The sequence below is a fragment of the Sinohyriopsis cumingii genome, chromosome 6 (assembly GCF_028554795.1).
Source record: "Sinohyriopsis cumingii isolate HCF-2022 chromosome 6, ASM2855479v2, whole genome shotgun sequence".
Lineage (NCBI taxonomy): Eukaryota > Metazoa > Mollusca > Bivalvia > Unionida > Unionidae > Sinohyriopsis > Sinohyriopsis cumingii.
In genome coordinates, this window is record NC_142966.1 from 88,654,469 (window position 1) to 88,677,073 (window position 22,605).

The 22,605-nt window shown below is 37.8% G+C and overlaps 1 protein-coding gene across 1 annotated transcript in view; it reads right to left on the reverse strand.

Annotated features, from left to right (window-relative positions):
* Positions 1 to 22,605, reverse strand: part of LOC149797400 (glutamate receptor 2-like) — a 196,476-nt gene that overhangs the window by 108,297 nt on the left and 65,574 nt on the right. The window contains exons 3-4 of the mRNA XM_089962177.1: positions 18,039 to 18,287; positions 4,832 to 5,043 (exon numbers count right to left, since the gene is read on the reverse strand). Of these exons, the coding sequence (XP_089818303.1) occupies positions 4,832 to 5,043; positions 18,039 to 18,287 (461 nt within the window). The remainder of the gene's footprint in view (positions 1 to 4,831; positions 5,044 to 18,038; positions 18,288 to 22,605) is intronic.

Consider the following 22,605-nt stretch of genomic DNA (forward strand, 5'->3'; position numbering starts at 1 on the left):
TAGTTCTTTAAATCGTTATGGTCTAGTGTTGGTTTCTTCAGCAGAGGCTTTACAATGGCAGTTTTGAAAAATGACGGGAATTCATTGGATGAGAGTGAGGTATTAATAACATCAGTTAGTGAATGCAATACTGGATCTATGCACTCAAGCAGCAGTGATGTTGGAATTGGATCAAGTTCACATGACTTTGGTGCACTCTTCATCAGGATTGTACGTACGAAATCTATAGAGACAGGTTCAAATGTTGCTAATGGTTGCCGCTCTTATTCTGTCTCCCAACTGTATGGTGACGACAAGTCAATTGAAATTGTGGTGTTAAGCTTATCTCTAATGGTTTGTACTTTGTCACGGAAGAAATCTGCAAACATGTCCGGAAGGTATAAACAGACCACAAATGTTGTCAAAAAAAAAAAACAACCAACGGCAGATGGTATATTTTGTCGCCAATAAGTAAACAAGAATCTCAATTTACGGCATTGGCGAAGTCCAGCACCATCTGTAGATGTGATGAATATCCTTCATTCTTAGGGAATTCAAAACATCCCTTCTTTTGACTGGGGCACACACACACACACACACACACACACGATTCTCAATGATTCGTCCATTGTATCTATGAAAACAATTCACCATATCTGACTTAACGATTATTCTACTTCCAGAATTTGCAGAGAAATTTGTATCCAAAACTACAGTAGCGAACGTTTGATTTGTTAGTCTTTCGTTACATGTAAAAAGAAAGTTCATATTGCCAGTAAGAGAGAAGTAAGTAAAAGGAAAGAAGTAAACATAGCAACAGGTGATGTCTGACACAAATTGTCAAAGTTCATCCAATATAGTTAAGAGAACTAGCTAAATGTAACAGAAATGTTTTAAAACTAGTAAAGCCGACGCCCAGTAATTCAAGAAGAGTATTTTTGGAATGTTGTGGTTTGTCGTTTTGCCGCAAAAATAGGCAACTTATCGTTTAGTCTTAAAAGCTTTCCTAGATGGAGTTTTTGTTTATTTAAAACATCTTATGCAATCAAAAAGATGTATCCTGCGTATCCCCTCCAACTTTTTTTGTTTTAATCTATTACAACCAGTTTTCGTGTCATACGATCCACATCATAAAAGCGGATTTTATGTGCTTTCCAATTCAGCACACCTTGAAAATGATTTGGATTTGAAAAAGCAGGCTGGTTTTCGAACATGTTCTGTAAATACGCCAGCTAAAATTCAAGATACACTAAATAATGATTGCTAAAAATAGTTGAGGGTGTAAGGGACAGTTTTATGCACAAATTTGATGTTGCCTACACCTGGCTAATATAAAACTTCATTTAAACAAATACATGAGTGAGGTCAAAAAGGTCCGTATTTTTGGATAGGTATATTAAAGAATCACATAAGAATATCATTCACGTGACCTGACAAGTGTAAATTCATAGAAGCTGATGCGCCCAATCTCCAAATTTATTGATGTATTGTTCATTTCCGAAGGTCATTTTGAGAACACTTGATGCTCACAGTGCAATCACAAGCCATTTCAATTGGTGAAAATTTTGAAAAATGTGTACTTAATAGCTTTGAGTTCAAAATAGTTGCCATCCGCTGGGGACGACGCTAGAGGGCGCCGGCGACCAATATTTAGATTTTCTCAAAATGTCAACCTCATTACCCTTGGTAATTGTTCCGTTTTTCTATGTAAAAAGTCAACATTATTACATCCGAATGTATTTTTGGTTTAAAGGTCAACTGTCTATATTTAGCGTATATGACATTGGGACTGTTGGACAATATATTCGGCGGAAATAAACAATAATATAATGTTTCCAAATGCAGTCAAACTAAATAAACAAACATATACGCTAACCTACGACTACTTTTAAATACTTTGGAGATCATTTTACAAAAATAATGCTAAAATATATGAGGATATTTGCGTAAAACTCCCGAATTACGTCTTGTAATAGGTCACCCATGCTTGCAAGAACATAACTCTTCCCGGCACGTGGGTCCGTAAAAATGTAAATAATGGCAACAACACGGTATACATTGAGTTAAAAAACACACAGAAACTTATTTTAAAACAAAGTGGACATTTATAATAAGAAATAAGATAATATACAGGTATTTTTATTCATCATATTAAATAAAAAATTGGTTAACATTTTTGGGTGTGTAATGTATTTTCGAGGTTAGACTCGGACTTTGTTGTTGTATTCACCAATGACGGGTGAGATCAAAAGGCATGGTAGGCCTATTCACTTTGTTTAAAAAAAATAACATGTTTCGTGTAGGCAAAAGATGTAAAATTTAAATTATTCTGAAGAAGAGAAAACTAATTTATTGTGAATATCAATATATTCTGAATATTGACATTATATAGAACAAACTGTCGGCCTTTACCGAATCACTTTTATTTAAAATAATAATCTTAAGTATTTTAAAAGAACACTGTGCCAGTACCTTCTCTCGCTCTCTCTGATTTCACAATTTAATACTACTGCATGAACTTTATAATATTGCTCAAAATTGATTAGAATTATTAAGTATTAATAAGTATTAATAAAACTGACGGCCAAAATGTAATGTTGCATTACATACGCAATTTACACCAGAGAAATGCAGATTTACTGTAATAATACATTACTAGAAACCCTGTACAATACGAAAAACAGAATAACGAATTTTTCCAAAACAATTTGTTCATATGACTGACATCCTTTGTAAAATTGTGGAAGTATTTAATTGAAATTAATTTCCTTTAGTTTATTTGTTGTCATTAATTTTAAAGGTATGAAAATTTACCAAAACTATCTTTTCATAATATAATTCTAAAGTGGCAGTTATTGTTTACTAAATTGTGATTTCAGATAAACATATATACATGTAGAAGAATATTATAAATGATTATGTACTGTTTTAAGAGTAGGATATTATTTCAACTTATGTTTGACTCGTCATTATGGTACTTTATGAAAAAATCATTTGGGGAAGGCGCTTAAACAACTAAAAAAGACTTCAGAAGTACCAGAAAGAATAAAAAGTAAATTTTTTATTAACGCTGATTGTTCACGAGACATTTATATATTAGCATGTGTATGCAAATTTCAGCTTGATATAACTAGGAGGTCAAGCTTTTGACAAAAGTGACCAATGACCAATATTAAAATGGTAGGCGATGGATGTGTTTCAGTGCATGCTGTGAATTTATTTGAAAAATGTAATAAAGATGAGTTCAATTTTGAATTCTGCACACACATTATGCATAAAACATTACACTTTAAGAGCAAGATATAATATCAACGTGTATGACTTAAGAACCTATTATTTCAAACAAAGATGTTGGGGGTGGGGGCACTTGATAAAAAGGCAGAGAAAGCTTCCGAAGTACCTGGAACATCTGAGAAGTCTATTTATTCTTATTGCTGAATGGTCACCCAGCATTTATATATAACCTTAAGCATGAAATATGCAAATGTCAGCTTTAAATAACATGAGGTCAAGATTTTGTAAAAAGTGACCAAGACCAATATTAAAAATGTTGGACGGTATATACGTTTGACTTCATGTGAATTTATCTGAAAATATGTCATAAAGATGAGTTCAGTCTTAGATTCAGCTCACTCGAATCATGCAGAAAACATTCCATATTTATTTATTCTAATATTCCGGAAAATTCATCCCCTGTTCAGTTTACTATGATTGAAAGACCCGTATTTCATTATTTTCTTGTCCTTTCAACAATCTGAGCATAAAAGTCAAACTGATGTAATGCTGTTTCTCTCCTGATTGATTTATCTTTAATATGTTCTCCAGGAATTAATTTTGGCTTGTATTTCCTCGGGATGATTCGTGTTTCCTTCCTCAGCCACATTTCATATACGTCACTAGTTTTCTTGAATTTCACACTGTTCAAATATGCTTGATTTATTTCATTTAAAGACGTTTGCCAAATGTCCATGATAGATTTGCATATTCTCTTAATTTCTTTATATACATAATTCGTGTCCGGTGTGAATTCTTTCGGGGATAAACTTATGATCACGTGTATTTTGGTCTGACATTTGTATGAGCTGTCTGTTCATGCTCATCAATACGTTAGGTAATTCTGACTTGTCCTTTAGTTTTACGTTTTAATGTTCTTGTAAAGTTATAATAACGTTTTGCAATACCATTGTACACATATGGTGGCACTTTACTATTTTGCATAGGGTTTAGATTTTAAAGAAAAGGAATTTCATTTTATTTTCTTCATTGGTTATACTATCTTTTTATAAATGACCTTGAATATCTTACGTATTGTTAAAAGAACTTTAAATATCTTTTATTTTTGGTGTTTGGTTACAACTGATGGGCGTATTTTGAATTGTAGAGTATACAGCTTGGCCTAGCTTCAGATATGCACATTTAAAAGAAACCTGCTAGCTCCGCTTGGTCATTTTCACTTCCTAGAATTCAGAAGTGATTTGCAATAGAAAGGGCTGATAACTTTGTTTAATTATACATGTTGGGTAATTCATTAATTGCACTTTCAGGAACTGGTACTGTATAGCCTGTCAATATTCATTTTCCCTATTTTAACAACTTCTGAAGATAGTGTATTTTAGTCTAATTCTGGATGATTTTTGAGTGCATTGGGGCAGTCATTTTGGTCAGCTGTGTGTTCAGATCATATCCAATACTATTTCAGCCTCAGTACATGAAAGTAGCATGCAAGCTCGCCAACTTTCGCTTCATAATGCATGCTGCAAATAATTTCACCTTATCCCCATCACTCTCTCAGAAGTTCATAATATCTGTAGAGCGCCCCCTATATCTTCATGTAACTCGTTATTATTCCTACCTGATGAAGGACTTTTTCATAGGCTTCTATGGACGAAAGGTCCAGTATGATCCTTTTTAAGGGCACTGGGTCTTTCCTGTACCGATCTATCTTCCGCAAAAGCTCGTAACAATCGCTGACATTAGTGATACGCCTGGCCCTGATGATCAAACTCACGTGATCCTTTGTCGGATCACTGAACAATTCGAACATTTTCTCCAAACGCACGAGACCTGAAAATAGTGAGAAAACACTCAATATTTAACGAGACAGAATTCTATTTTCAATAGGTGAAAACATTTGGAGTATTAGTATGGGGCACTATAGGGACAATGGGACTTCCATGTTAAAAAGCGAAGTTGTTATAGGGGGGATATAATTTATAGGGACACATAGGACTTCATGTTAAAATACGTGAATGTACTATGGGGACATAATGGAAAATTTAACATAAGTTGGTTTTGTTTAGGGACAATAGGAATGGAACAGGTCGGGTGACGTCACGGTACTGTACATAGGCAACAATGTTGCAAGTGGCTGAGTTTAGTCGGGTCAAACAGGAACAGTGGGAAAAAGCTTTCACGCTTGGCGGGGCGGGAACGAACTTCTGCGCGGTACTGACCGTTCATACAAAAAAACCCACACACTTCGTCTAGCGGAGCGTAACGCATAATTCTTTTATAGACATAGACAAAATACACATAGACAAATATGGAAAGAGAGAGTACAAATCTTTTCGAGACATATGAGTGGCCCTGAAAAGGGCCTTCGGGTTTCTTCTATTTTTCTGATTTCTTCTTGGACGATCGATCAAATGGTGTTTATGTTCGTTCAACGTTTGAAAAATTCGGTTTTGCCTGAACCGCTCTGTCAAAAAATTGACATTTGAAAGGGATGGCGAAGATACAAGGCCTCCCAACTGGCACGATATAAGTTTTCATCGATAACTTTGAAAGTGGAGGAAGAGGGAGCAGAGACAGCGGAGGTAACCATAGTGTAGGGAATGTCACTTTTGACACAAAGACAGACAAGACAAGAGTTTTATACTTTTTTTCATGACACGTTTATTTCTAAAAAATTTTAAAATGGAACAACACAAAGGCAAATATACATAAAAGCCAATTGATTGAGTAATTTTGATAAAATACACATCGAACCGATTAAAGTGAAATAAATCAAGAGTCTGTGCAACATTTGTTTTTGACCAAGGTGTAGTGTCCTAGGGAGAGTGTATAATGTTTTTAGAGTCTCTACATTTGGTATAACACTGGACAACAAATTTTTACAAAAGTCATGTTACTGAAATAAATTTAGTCAATTCTTATCAATTTTTATGTGCTGAACACGAATATGACAGTCAAATTGCAAAATTGGCTCTAGTTTTTTTGTAATCTGCAAGAAATTAATGTTTACATAACGAAATGCATTCCAATAGTAAAAGGTCAACTGTAATAGCCTACCTATAAAAAATCAAGTCATTGACTACATCTTAGATTTCTTCGCCTGTCTCTTGTACAGCTGTTCGGGAGCATCTCTGAGGAGTGTCCAGCAGTAGTCAGCCAGCATTGTAGTGGACCATTTTCCCTGGTATCTTTGTTCCATTGTTGCGATATCTTGATGAAAACGTTCGCCGTGTTCATCACTAACAATACCACAGTTGCTAGGAAAGAAATCCAAATGGGAATGAAGGAAGTGAATCTTTAGAGACATATTGCAGCCAAGTTTCTTATACTTCATCAACATGTCTTCTACTAGTTCCTTATAGTTTTCTGCCCTAACATTTCCGAGGAAGTTTGTAGAAACTAGGCGAAAAGCATTCCATGCTTGTTTCGCGTCACCTTCCAGCAAGTTGTTGAACCGGTCATCTTTGAAAAGCTCTCGAATCTGAGGACCCACAAAAACTCCCTCTTTAATCTTTGCTTCGCTGAGTCGAGGGAATTTTTCATGCAGGTATCGGAATGCTGGCAAAGTCCGGTCAATGGCTTTCACGAAGTTCTTCATCAAACCTAGTTTGATGTGAAGGGGTGGTAGCAAGATTTTCTGAGCCTCAACCAGAGCTGGGTGTTGGATATTCTTCTCTCCAATGGCTACATTCTGCCTGTGAGTCCATTCCTTCCTCATGTAGTGCATTTACCTTGCTCGGCTATCCCACTCGCATAAGAAACACATGTATTTTGTATATCCTTGCTGCAGTCCCATTAAAAGGGCAACTACCTTCAAATCACCACAGAGGTGCCAGCTGTACTTGTTATACTCAATGGAATTCAGTAGCTGCCTTAAGTTATCGTATGTCTCTTTCATGTGGACAGCATACGCTACTGGAATAGATGGAAGAATGTTTCCATTGTGCAAAAGCACAGCCTTGAGACTCAGTTTCGAAGAGTCCACAAATAGTCTCCATTCTTGTGGGTCATGAGTGATTTTTAAAGCATTCATGAGGCCCTCAATATCGGAACAGAATATCAGATTACTTTCCTTTCTGAAGAAAGGCTCCAATTGCTGGTGGCGCTTTCGATATGCAGTAATTGTGACATCTTCTTCTAGAAGATTCCATTGTTGGAGTCTTGATCCTAGCAATTCTGCCTTGTTCTTTGATAAGTCCAAATCACGAATCAGGTCATTTAGTTCTTCCTGTGTTATTCTGTGTGGGGTTGATAATGCACCACAGTGAAAATCTGGATCACTGCATGCTGATGGACTAGGAGAAGAACAGGTCGACTCACCTTTGTCTTCGTCAGATGAATCAAGAGAATATTCTGCTGGAGGTTCTGGAATAGGAAGTCCCTCACCATGTGGAACTGGTCTCAATGCAGACGGAATGTTTGGGTAGACTATTCTCGACTTCTTTCGCTTCGTTATTCCGCCGGAAAGAGGAGGAACCAAGCAGAAGTAACAGTCATTTAGGTGGTTGCTTGGCTCTCTCCACACCATTGGGACTGCAAACGGCATTGATGACCTTTTGCAATTCAACCACTGTGAAAGCTGTGTTGTACATGTAGCACAGCATATATGCGGAGCCCAAGGCTTGTCTTGGTCACCAACCTTGCATCCGAAGTAAAGATGATATGCCTTCTTCACTTGAGAATTGATACTTTTCTTCTGGTTGGCAAATGTCACTTCCCCACAAATATAGCAAAAATTGTCCGCGGTATTAACACACTTTCGAGGCATTACTGTTCTTTATTGTACGTAAATGGATAAAATAATAAGTTTTATGTAACAGTAGCTTGAACTGTCTCGCACAACGTCTAAAATATTTTAAATGCTGAACCTATCTGATTGGGCTTTATATAGTACACTGCTTACGTCAGCTTCAGCAGCCGCCTGGCATTAGTATAATAGGCCTACACATGTATAGTACACTGCTGACGTCAACTTACTTCAGCAGCCGCATGGCATTAGTATTGCATTGCATCAGAAAATGATGCAATCAACTGTGGATGATGTGAGCATGATGGTATTATGCAATGTTACATCATTATTCCAGATGTTGCTGCAGTCCTACTGGAGAAATTTACACAGTGAAACATAGAAAATGAGGTATATGAATATCTTCAAAACGAGAGCCAATACAAATTTTTCACGGTTATATTCGTGTTCGGCACACCAAAATACTACAGATTAGGGCCTTTTCAAGTCAGTAATGATTTCACTGTTGACCAGTGTAATCACACAGCGGTCCTCACGGAATGGCTTTTCGGAAATGTCCATGTCAATGACAGTCTTATCCTGAATAGGGCTGTTTTCTTCGGTGTCAGGTTCTTTATTTAACAGTTAACACAAGTTTAAAGATTACTTATCTTCACTGGACGTTGGAATTTATGGTCACAAATCTTAGGCAGAGTCAGCCACTTCTTTTTACCAATCCTTGAAACCCAAACTAATCCAATCACGTTAATCTGACAGTAAGGGTGTAAGTCACAAGCTAAACACACATCATCGTACACAACTTTGGTGCCTACATCGAATCTTTTACTCCCTTAGAGGTCGAGAAGTATCGAGATGAAAGCGCAAGGCTTTTAACCGAATGAGTTTCTCGTGTACATTTAAAGATGCCAAAATCAAGGTCTTTTGGTGTTACTTTGACTTACAGATCGTAAAGAGCCCAGAAGGAATCGGCTGGTAAACGAAATCCCGGAAAGGAAGTCACTAAGTCACACACCACGCGACGACCCAAATTATTGGACTCAGTGCCCGTAAAAAGAGATGGTAATCCACCGCAGTCTGAATGTTTTCATGGATTTCCTTCCACGGTAATTGTTGTATACCACTAATGATAAAGGTCGTGGCATGGTAGCCAGTTGTTATACCGTCTTTTTGTCGGAGGTAATAAGTGTACCATTTGCACAGAACTGATCGTACTCCATCCAGATTGTTTAGTCACTAGTTCACACACTACACACCGCACAAAATTTTCCTCTACAGACAAAATTTGATAGCGTAAAAGATTTTGGTAATCTTCTGATTTTTTTCTGGAATTCCATGTAGTATGGCTAGCGTGTATCAAGTAGGATGAGTAGCAACCAATGTCTTCTGGCCCTCTTCCAGTTGAACAACGTCCGACCATTTGAACGCTTTAAAATGAATCAGTCCTGCATTCATGTACCACTGGTTTCAATATTGGTGATGTAACAGATGCGGTTATTCTTTGCGTTGGACTTGTATTTTGACCAACTCTCGGTAAATGCGTTCTCTCAACTCCACAGACAAACCACGAATGTTCTCTTGTACAGTATCAATGACCATGTCAGTCAGTATTTATACTCTTGTTGGGGTCACTTCTAATTGTCTTTATTTTATTTAAAAACTTCTCCTAGAGCGAAAGTGATGGACTTAGTGAGTCATATTTTATCACTGCCATTCCAGGAAAACGGTCGAAAAATTCTAATGTAAATGGTCTAAAGTGGAATACTCGGAAGACCGCAGACATTATCCGAAGAAATCTGACGAGTTTGTTTACTTTTGTCACTTTCCTCTTGTGAATTACTCGACACAAACGTTTCCCAGTCATCAACTGTGATTTTGCTCTGGCAAGTCCCTGCCAAATCTCCTAGTAGATCTTCTCTTGCAATTCGATTGGTAATCCCTGAATATTATTTTTTAAATGCGGATTAAATACTTGTCTAGGTGTTGTCCAACGTTTGATTCCTATCCACTCTGGTTTCTGACACGACATGGTATGAAAATTAAGTTACTAGGGTCCCACCAAAGGTAGGTAGAGACAGTGCGATGACCATCGAGCATGTTCTAGGTAAACGAAATATTTCTGTTCCCAGTGGTGAAGTGACACACCGAAACTGAAGCACTTGACTTTATCCTTTTCGACGAAGTAGATAAATCTTGCTCTGGCTAATTCTTCATGGGTAGGTCCTCCCAGGTATTTAGGGCATTTTCTTTGGAAGGTTTGGAATCGACTTTCAAAGTCGGAGTATTCAGGAAAAGGCACAGGGAACGAATATTCTTCTTTCACAGGTTCATTTCGATGAGGGTACGGTGAAATCCGCAGGGGTTTAGTCAGGGTTGGATGACATCCGTAGGGTGGTAGACGCATGGCTTCGCGTGGAGGATGACATGTGTACGATAACGAGTGGCATTGCTTTTGCATCCGTCCGGTTTGACACGTAAAGTATTACTTTCCATAGTAGGTTTGGTAGCAGTGGTCATAGCAAAGTTCCTATGAAGTGGAACTGAATCGCTGTGGTCACAGCGTATGACATACCTGCAATCACAAGGCACAGCATCGCACTCCACTTGAGAATCACCGAACTTGAACGATGTCTGTTTCAAAGTATTCATCTTTCTCGCTTGGTGTTGGTAGTCACAATGAACTATCGGTCTTGGGTGTTTTCTCTTTTTATACTAGCCGTCTCTAGCTTGTAAATCTTTCCTTTATTTGTCTCGTTTTGAAAGTCTTCCTTTTTTCTTTCTGGACAACGACACTGCCTTCTCTAAGGTACCGTCACAAATGTAACGTAGTGTGATGGGTGGAAAGGCTGTAGAAAGGTAAGAACAGTGCGGAGACTATCGAGTATGTGCAGAATAGCTGAATATTTATAGATAAGTGATCCATTATCAACTTCAACTGAAATACTGTACTTCGTATCCCATCCAAGTCACATGTCCCAAGTAGACAAAAACTGTTATAGCTAAAACATTCGAAGTAGGTAATCCTTCCCTATCAGTAGGCCATATTGTAAACGTTTCCAATCGACTGGCACTAACACAATGGTCAGACAGAAGGACAGGAAAATTGTATGGTTTGAAAATGGAGTTCGCAGTGGGTCTCTCACTCAATTCTTACAAAATCATCATCCTTTTTGGTGGCTATCCTCTTAGAACCTTTTTTATACATGTGTGTCCGTACGGCAAAGTGAAGTGATTGGGAAGTCGCACTCGCTTCTGGTACACGATTTGACACACTTTTTCCAAGGGTTGACTGACGATTTGGTGTGTGGCTTAACGTACTATCTTGTGAGGCTCGTAGGTGGCCACTTTAAAATTTTGACCCGCTCCACATTGCAAGTTTTTTTTAAAGACCCGTTAAATCTTGTCTTCCGGGTGCTCGTCCCTCTAGGCTCCTAAACGGTGTTCTTTGATTTCAGGTTGACGGTTGACCTGCGATTGATGTAGATGCAACTGTCCATGTCAAAGTACAGCACGCGATTTCCTAATTCGTGTAAGGCTCGTACAAATCTTAACCGATCATGGGTTGTCATGTAACCCGCAATGATGATATTTCCAAGTTCGTCGGCCTCAATAAAGTCCAGTTCTTCTTCGTAATTGACTAAGCTTACTTCTTCACGAAGGACGTCCACGTATTTCATGGTTTTAGTTTTGTCGTGAATCATCTGGAAGTAAAGGAAGGTTCTGTCAAGTACTCCATATTGAGTAAACACGGACGTTGTGCCATTTTCCCCAACAAGCAATTTAACATCACTTTGGCTAACGATCTAGTTCCTTCATTTTTCCCATGTGGTCTAAAGTGATGCCGTCCTGATCAAAGTACTTCCTTTTGGATTTATCTTGGTCTTCGGGAGTGTGACACCAGAAAGGATAGCCGCTGAGGTCTTATTTCAGTTTCAAAAATGCATCCACGTAATGCGTTTCTGAGTGTATTTGCCCTTGTATTTTTTGTCTTGAGGGAAATTTCTTATACTTCTAACAATATTTATCCCAGGTCCGGAGCTTTAAACAATTTCACGCTGACCGACGTTCATGTCAAGGCGCGTTCTTCCTGGATGTGTTGACAATGTCGGTCTTATTTTCGGCACAAGTATGGCACAAAGGAAACATAAGTTTTCTTTGGCAATGGTGAAGTAAAACGGGATGGTACAAGTCCTTGGGACGCAAGACTTTTCACTTAATCAATCCATCGCATTGTCGAATGTTATCTAGGTTGATGTCGTAACTCAGCAATTGTGGGTACCTTGCGGGAAAGTGACAATGCTTGCACAAGCAAGAATACAGCGAACACACGTTCAAATATTTGATTTCTTCTCCTTTCTCCTCGTCGGCATAGTACAACAATTCGTCCGTCTTCTGTACAATCTGTCATGTGGTTCAGAGGGACCACCAGCTTGTAACTTTCTATGATACCTTTAAACTCGGGATCGGTGTTCAAAGGGTGATTGTACTCGTGTTCCCACATTTCCGACAATTGGTATCCTTTCTGTTTTAACTTCAAGCGCGGTTGACAAGTGGCCTCATACAATCCTTACAAGGTATCTTGTAAAAACTGATTTTTAATCACACGTTGAGTTTAGAAGATGGACCATCCGTAAAATAAACAACCGTTAAACTCGTACACAATCTTAGGGGTTTGTAAGTCCCAGCCATCCAACGTATACCCTCCAATAGTCTTTTCACCTCCTCCGTATCGAGCGTGTTGGATCCATTTGTCTTCCTTGTCGCACAAGTAATGTAGCCAGCGTAGAGCTTTGACCAATTATTGACGTTTGACAAAGTTCGTCGCCTGAGGGCGAATGACAACCAGGCTGTTTTCAGACATATATCGTTGGCGGTACACTAAGGAAGACGCTTTAACAATGGTGCAAGCTTCTTTCAAAAGATCGATGCCACCGTGCTCCATGAACAGTTCTCGAAATATTCCACAGCAACGCCGTAAAATGTCCACGTCGGAACAATAGTACTTTAACATTTCTTCCTGAAAGTCAAAGGGGTCAGAGGCACGAGAGTGGTACCAAGCGTAGAACATTTCTCGTTGCTCGGTGCATATGTTGTCGGGGTCGTAGTAGTGAGCATCAGCCGAATGGGGTAGAACGGTGTGTATATTGATTTCGGTATTTAAAAAGTGTGGAAAATATCCTTTGGTCATTTATGTCATTCCAAACGTTTTAGGCATTCGGTTCAATGGCATGTCCAAGTAACTCATCGAATCTTTAAACTGCACTAGTCCCACTTGCACGGAAATGAACTTAGCTCCATTCAAACTGACTTTAGGATGTTCGGTGCCTTGCTCAGGATAGGTTTTTTTTTTTTAAAGAAGAAATTGTCCATTGTTTCCCGAGAAATTGTGAGCCATCACCGAAGAATTGCGATTAAATCTCCATAATGTTCGATGTCCTCTTGGCTCCACGTCTCGTCGGTGGGGTCTAAGATCCATTGGATGAAATTGGGCAGCATGTCCTGTCCTTGACATATTTTTTCACATCCACCAGGAATCATGCTGCAGCGAGGGAAATGACTAAAGATAGGCTCTTGTATGCATTCAAAATCGAAAAAAATGAAATTGCTTTTCTTCTCCTGGTCATCTTCATCCTCTTGATGTTTAGAATGGTATTTTTGAATGAAGCATTTGTGTTCCAAGTCTACGACAAATGTGGCTTCTTTTCTTTCCTGAGCATACGTTTGCCATGGCAAAATTGATACGTATGCCTTGTCCATAAATAAGGCACAATCTCAGGAGTTGACAAGCATTTTTCTGCTGTGTACCGTGAGTCTTCAGATGTTTTTCATAACAAGTAGGGTATTCAAAAGTGCGCTGACAAGTTGGGCAATGCACGTGTTGTTGTTCTTTGTCCAGGGAGGGTTTAGGGGCCAAAGATCCCTCACATTTCGATCCACAATGCTTGTGTTACTCTCGATTGTTATAGCCATAGTCACATTTCTCACAGTAATAAATCCATTTATACTGGTAATGTTATCGAAATGTTCATCATGATGATAGACGTGAATGAATTTTCCGTCTTTGAAACGTTTGCCTCGAAACAACAGAGTTACACGCACTTCTTGAAGGTGTACCTTAAAGGTGCAGCGTACAGCTGAGACGTCCTGCAGTTTTTGCATTTCATGAATGCCACAGGCTCTGTCTTTGGATAGTCCAGCTTGTTGTAACAGGAGTTCTGCTACTCTTCGTTGTTTGGCTCAGTTTTATTTTCAAATCTATTTTCTATTCTACTGTGTCGTTCTTGTCAGCATATGTTCGTCCCACTATGATTGCACGAGCTAAACACATCAGATCTTATGGATTGTTAATTTGGACGAGGCTGCGCTTGTCGCTGCGAAGGTCGTCTACCAATAATACCTTTCTGCGTCCGGTCCCTTTTGGAAGAGAAACGTTGGCCATGTTCAGTCTCACTTGTCCACCGGTGATGTGAAACTTGTCGCTGGATTGCTGTACGTGCTGAATCTTGTCGATGACGTTGGAAAGTGTTAATTCCGATGATCTGCTAAACTCGATCATCTCAATGGGGGACTTCAGGCTATCGTGATATATGGACAGCGTCAAGCAGTCGTCTTCTTTGGCTTGACATTTTCGTGTCAGTGTGGTTAACAAAGAATCCCACATATAGGTGATGAACTCGTCTGCTTTCTCCAACGGTACGTCGGACTTGAAATCTTCAAACTTCCCCATTTATGTGTAGGCCTTTGTTCTAAGTTTTATAGAAGAGAGTTTATCGGTCTCACAGAAGTGTTAGTACATTTCAGGGGGTACTCGGGGTGAACGTTGGTTTGGTGTAGTCTCTCTGGGTCTGTATTCTTGTTCACTCATGTCATCTTCAAAATTACTGGCATTGATTTGAGCCAAGAGTTCAGTATGGTGCGAGGTGATAGGTCACGTTTCTGTCTCCTACTTTCTTCTTCTCCTTTCTCCACGAGATGATGCGATCGTTTGATCTTGATGGCAAAAAATAAAAAGACTACCAGAAAGATGGAAGGGACAACACAGATAGAACGTCTGATCAAATCTTTGCGAGGTGTCATATGAAGGTTTCGTTCAGATAAGCCGACTGACTACTCCCCCTCCTTTCGAGATAAAAGTCAAGATACTCGCCATATCTGTCAGAAGAAGTTCATTGTTCTTCTGAATGTCCCGAGATTCAGAGCAAGACAAGTGCCAAAAGAGACAAAAGTCAAGATGCCTGATATCATTGTCAAGAGAATGGACGATGGTCTTCAGACTTCCCAAAGAAAGAAACAGGAGCATGAGTCAGAGAGGGATTCAGAACAGGAAAGATAGGTATCTCAGGCAAAGTAGGTGTGTTGACAGGGTTAGCCTGTTTGGTTCGGGAAGTTCTCTTTCTCTTTGGTCGTATTAAAGGAGTCTGATACATTTGTTTCAAACTCCTTAACTCTACCAAAATGTCTAAGAATTTAGTTACCATTTCACTGTCCCCCTTCTCTCCTAGACCTTGTTTCTTCTCTGCTTATTCTTCCTGTCATTTCCGTCTTGCCTCTTCTTCTTCTCGCTGCTGATGTTGAACGACAAAGGCTCATTCTGCTTCTTTCTGCTGTTCCAAAAATTTCTCAGATTCTTCTTTCTGCCTCTGTTTAAAATCCTCGAAGTGTGGTAAAGAATGAGAGGTGGCGAAGGTGCAGGTACAGGAAAAAAAATTTGTGAAGAAGAGAAAAAATCCACTAAATCCCAATTAAAATCAGTCTCTTCTGGGAGTTGAACCGTGTTTGCTATGGTAGCCGCTGATATTTCATCACTTCTCGCCTCCAGTGCCGGTGCACCCCAATTCATCGTCTTCTTAGTTTCCGTCATGTTTCAAATTAATGTCGTATCGATTCTCTGCGCACATACGCTAGCGCACCTATATAGGGAATGTAACGTCACGGGTAGATCTCTTCGTATTGGAAAACAGACTCCGCGTAGTGACTACATTTATTGCGTGCATTGAGATTGGTGAAAGAACTCAATCCGTTTTGATCCGCTAGTCCACTATAAATAACCGCGGTCTACCTCATTCCATTCACCTGTTCTCACGACAAGATGTGGACTAACGTAGAATCATCTACCCTCGTATCGTCGATGCTGTTCCACACGGACTTACTCATGTATGTAAAATCATCATGGACAATCTTCAACATCACATATACGACCGTTTGGAAACGAAGGATCTATGTGGAGAGACAAGGTTGTCTGAAGCGAGTCTTAATCTACGGACTAGAGGTCAGACGAAATTTGAGGAAGAGAAGATCTATACGATGCCCTCTATGTTAACTGAATGGTTTTAACATAAAAGCCAAAGGCCCTTGTCAGGACCACTCCATTGTTTCGAAAAAATTTTTTACTCTATCTTTCCATATTGATGCATTTATTTGTGGGGTTTTTGTTTGTTTGTTTGTGTATGTGTTTGTTTGTCTCTGTCTATAAAGATGTTATGTCTATAAAGATGTTATATGTTCCGCACCGCCAGGCGATGTTTGTGTTTTTGTGTGTGTATAAACGGTCAGTACCGCGCAGAAGTTCGTTCCCGCCCCGCCAAGCGGTATAGCTTTTTCTTCCCGCTGTCCCTGTTTGGCCCGATTGAGGTCAGCCACTTGCAACATTGTTGCCAATATCCAGTATGTGACATCACCCCACCTGTTCCATTCCTATTGTCCCTATAATAACCAAACATATGTTAAATTTCCCATTATGTCCCCATAGTACATTCACCGTATTTTAACATTAAGTCCTATATGTCCCTATACATTTTGTCCCCCTAGTACATCTTCACTTTTTAACATGGAAGTCCCATTGTCGCTATAGTCCTCATAGTTTTCAAATGCAATTATCAACGAAAATCTCGAAATCAATGCAAACAAACTTAGTTAAATAATTGGACACGTTTTTTACGAGGCAGACAGTCATAAGAAGGGCACTATAGAAGGCTCCTTTCCGTCACCAGATAAAACCCCCGAAACAGATGAGTGTTTAGAACTTCAAGGGAGTTTGATAAGATGATCCTGATTATAACTGAATACCGGCAATGTCATAAAAATAACCCAGGTATTTAGCTAATACTTCTGGGAGTTGAACCGTCTTTGCTATGGTAGCCGCTGATATTTCATCACTTCTCGCCTCCAGGGCCGGTGCACCCCAATTCATCGTCTTCTTAGTTTCCGTCATGTTTCAAAACAATGTCGTATCGATTCTCTGCGCACATACACTAGCGCACCTATATAGGGAATGTAACGTCACGGGTAGATCTCTTCGTATTGGAAAACAGACTCCGCGTAGTGACTACATTTATTGCGTGCATTGAGATTGGTGAAAGAACTCAATCCGTTTTGATCCGCTAGTCCACTATAAATAACCGCGGTCTACCTCATTCCATTCACCTGTTCTCACGACAAGATGTGGACTAACGTAGAATCATCTACCCTCGTATCGTCGATGCTGTTCCACACGGACTTACTCATGTATGTAAAATAATCATGGACAATCTTCAACATCACATATACGACCGTTTGGAAACGAAGGATCTATGTGGAGAGACAAGGTTGTCTGAAGCGAGTCTTAATCTACGGACTTTAGCTAATACTGATAACGGTGGAAGCAAGAAAACAATTTTCACTCGACACCGCACTTCATGACTTGGAGGGAAAAAGATGCAGACCAGAAAATGTTATTATAAATGATGATGCCAGTTTTCACGGTATAATGATGCTGATAATTACGACGATGAAGATGACCAAGACAAAACAAGAATGAAGAAGAAAATGGTTCATTGGTAATTAATATACTAAGTGCCAGAAGAAATTACATAACTAGGTGATTATTTCTGCTTGATAAACGTAATGAGAACATATTTTCTGTTTCACTTTGGTCTACATTCCTATGTAATGTATAAAATACATTTCGTATTTATTTTACGTGATGGCTTTATTCATATTGTTTTTCATTAGAACAATGAAATGAATCGAAATATCAGTATGATACAAGGCATCGACATCTTCAAAACAGACCTGGAAAGGTTGATATGAAAATTTTTCTCACCATCATTTGAATCAAATAAGTAGTACACAACGTTCCAACGGAAGTAACGTATAACATCAGCAATAGCCTCCGTGGTTGATGGTAACAGGCTAATGTCATAATTATAATCGTCATTTGGGCTGCTTCCGGTACCCATGGGAATTAGCGTGGGCATCCGCATGTTTTGAGCATATGATTGGACGGTTGCGTAGGACACTGGATGGTTGTCAACAATCATGGCAAATATACCCTCGGCCATTTTGGAACACACTGAAATTAAATATAGTAAATAATATGATCTAATATCATCTGATTACCACTCAAAGATAAAAGAGTTTAAACAATTTTAAAAGATCACCATACAGATTGATTTTCAGTTTTATTGATTTTTTTATGCAGTCTATGAGCCAGAAGAAGCGAACATTTCCAGTTTCATATTTTAAGACATTCTGTTTTTCAACCTTCAGTACATCATGTACTTTTGTTAAGTATGAGTAATAGTAAGATTTCCATAAAGTATCGTTGCCTGTAGCACAGATTCACATAAATCAACTGCCATGTTAAGACGTATTGTTTCTTTATCGCTATTTATCTGATTTCCATGACAATACATGTTATCTTCTTCTATCTTCGCCCTTATCGATGAAACTAGGAACCTTGCAGCTTTTTGTGCTTAAACACTTGTAACCCATGTATATGTAACGTGCAGACCCCAGCTTAATGTCCAGAGCGAGTTCACTTCCATTTAGAGATTTACTTCCTGTTTTTGAAATTCACCAATCTCTAAATTAAAACCTTTAATTGGTTGCAGTATTCTGATGCACCGGTAGTATACAGAAATCCTCGTAGAAATAATGGATTGTGGCATTAGCTCCTTATATGTGAAGAAACTATGTCAATAAATAAATAAATGTAACAGAATTTACATATTCTCCTAGTCTATTTAATTACGTGTAATTATAATTAACAATTTCATCCATTTGTATTAAATAATAATATTGATCACATAAAATTTATTATTAAGATCTAAGAATTTCATAGGTTTAACATTAAAATCCCAATAACAAATGAATGTGAATAAATGGAATTATCATGCAAAATGGATGACCATTATGTTACAATACAAATATAGTCTTACAAATGTACTGAAATAGCGTAAGTGTTATGAATGTATTGTAGCGTACGTACAAGTACTTTATCTTATATCTTTGGCTTTTATTCTATTTAGTGCAGACATTTACTAGATTGCAGAATATATTGCAGAAATGAATGCATATTTTCAAATATGATTACTTTCAACGAATTTCTCTCTAGAGAATGGTAACATTCCCTATCACGTTTTGAAGCCGATTAGCAAAAGAGGAATATATGTACAGTATATGATGCATTTTACATACGAACCGATGTGCACAACACCCGTCTTTATAACCATCGGATGCACTATACCATGTAACTCTCCGCTAAAATAGTGCATACTGCTAACAGGTATTTAAGACACATTGAATTTTCACTATCGTTAAAATATTGTGATTCAATACAAATATTCAATGCTAGTTATATTATTACACATTTAATTAAAAATATACGACCAAATAAAAAAAAATCATTGTGCCAGACGTATAACAGTAAACAGTAACCTCCAACTGAGTTGGTGGTGCTGGAAAGTTAGAACATAAATTAGCGGATGTGTTATCTTTGAAGGAAATGGTAAGTGCATGCATTATTTTAATGTTAAGCTTAACTTATTATTACCTAAAATCCCATTATATAAACAATTTATAATGTTCAATTATGCTTGTGTACATCGCATAGCAAAAATCTGAGATGCCTCCAATGAGAAAAATTGTCTTCAAGCAAAGATGGCGTATATCGTAAATTACATCGAACGTAGCACATTATATTAACCATACAGAACATTTTTAGGTAAACAAATCGTCCTAAAAAGTCCCAAAATACACGTCTGTACATGAATCTAGTATATTTGTAATTTATATCGTTTAAATATGCATGCAAACGATGTAAAATATCTTGCTTACTATGCGACAAGAGAATGGTAAATATCTGCCCCAAATCTAAATAGTGTGCATTTATATGAAACACATACATACATACATACATACATACATACATACATACATATATGCACAACCGTTCCGGTGGCTTAGTGGTTAGAGCATCGGCCTCGGATGCGGGAGGTCGCCTCGGATGCGGGAGGTCGTGGGTTCAATCCCCGATCGAGTCGTACCAAGGACTTACAAAAATGGTACTAACAGCTGCCTCGCCTGGCGTTCAGCATTAAGAGGTTAGTGTTAGGACTGATCGTCCTAATGTCAGGATAATGTGATCGGGTTGGACATCATGCTACATATTTGCGGCATGATATCCCAGTGCTGCACATCACTATAAACTGCCACACTGCAGTCATCGTAGCGATATGACTGAAAACTTGTTAAGCTAAGTTAAATATCCAGATCACACACACACACACACACACACACACACACACACATACATACATACATACACGCATGCATGCATACATACATACATATATAAGCCATTCACGTACCGGCGCATGGGAATTAGTGTGGAATAGAAACTAAAGGAAATAACGAACCAGGAAGAATTTATTAAAATATTTTAATATATCTACAGTTGATCTAAGTCATTCTTCTGCTTTAAGTAACAATACTACCGACCATAAAATGCTCGTCTTCTCACGGATATCCCCCGAGAGAGAGAGAGAGAGAGAGAGAGAGAGAGAGATTAGACGATGGTAAAATAAACGTAGGTCACCATTTTTGTTTGTATTTTTGCGGTATTATATGACAATAAAATGTTAATATGAGTTTACCTTGACTCTCTGAAAACAACCATAATTCTGTGTGAGAAATGTGCATGGACGATTGTTTTCATTCATCAATTTCATGAAAGGGTAATCTAATATTTACTGTCAACTGGCTGCAGCGACATCGGCTCTAAACCAAACCCAAAATTTATGAGATATCATATTTAGTAGCACACACCTTGAGGTTACAATGTTGTAAAGCACAAAGGTTTCCGAAGAAACTGTGTACAAATGTTTAATTCATTTAGAAGACGCGGATTATCAATATTTTTCTCCTTATTTTCTTGCATCGCCTATGATTTATTTGTGGAATTTCATCAGTAATGAAGAGACCACAGAAGCGATATGATGCCGATTTAAGAACGTCAATATATACGTAATAATGGGCCATAAGCAGATTGCAATTTGATATACAAGCATTACTGATAAATCAAATTGCTTTATACCAACACTTTAAAATTATACTACTTTTAATGTGTGTAGGTTGTTAACTGGCCGAGTCTAAAATCTGTTTTGATACACGTCGCCGTCTTTAGGTGAGAAAGGTATTAATTATTCATAATATAACTTTTGAGATTTTATTGACATGCTTGTCTGGAAATAAAAGGCACTCGTCACTAGCAATTGACCACCAGTATTTCATTCAAAGTTTTATTGATGAACCGAAAAGTTAAATGTTTATGATCTGTTGTTTATGTGGAAATTAATAGGAGATTGATATTAAATACTATTTGGAAAACAATTAAATTGATAAAAATAAGTTTTCTCAATACCAACAAGTAGGCATGTCAAATATTTGGATTCATATCGACGATTTCAAGGTGTTACGTATTAGGCCCTTTAAAACAGTAACAAGAAAAGTGTGAAGACAATAAACTTTGTAAAAGTTAACAAATAATTTATTTCCCTAGAAAAACAAGGTAAAACTGAGAAAAAGAACGTACGGGTTTACGAATCAAATCCAAAAATAATCCAAGAAATACAACATAGAAGTCCTAGTAAAAAACGTCCTAAATGAATCTGAGTTGGAGTCCTGATAAATAAATCCAAGACGGAGGACGATGACGTATGCAATAGTCAGTGTTGTCCTGATGAGTCAACAGTTCATTGTTGATCCGCACAAAATGACTGTTTTGAATTTTGAATAAAATTTCAACAAATGTCTTTGTCCAAGAATTCTGTATGAACATTTAAATATTCACAGGGAAAAGAATTAATAATTCCATAAAATAGAATTTCAACTTAAACTGGTTACAACAAAACACCTTTAAGTGTCAATGATTTAGAGCCCAGTTGACTCAATTTTCTATAGAAAAGTATTATCCACTAATTTAAGACGCAAAACAGATTCCTGTATGAGTCACGTGATCATGTTTCAAGAACAACATAGAAGCTTTACATGCCTAACATCACGTAACCCCAGTATGGCATCGATTTCACTTTATGAATCTACACTAAAAAGGAATTTGTTTAAAAAGTTGTTTACTTCAACTCACTGATTTTGAATCAAGGTCAGGAAATAGGTCAGCATTTGATATAAAGTTTCTAATATTCGGTGTTTGAAAAAAAAAAAAAAAAAAAAAAAACACAAAAAGAACAGCCAGGTCAAACTAATTTCTGGAAAATGTCAAATCCAGTAAATAAAGTTACATTACAATAGAATGTAATGAAATAAAAAAATTAAAACTAACAAACAACCAAACAATGAACATAAATCAAACTTAAATCAAATAAACATAA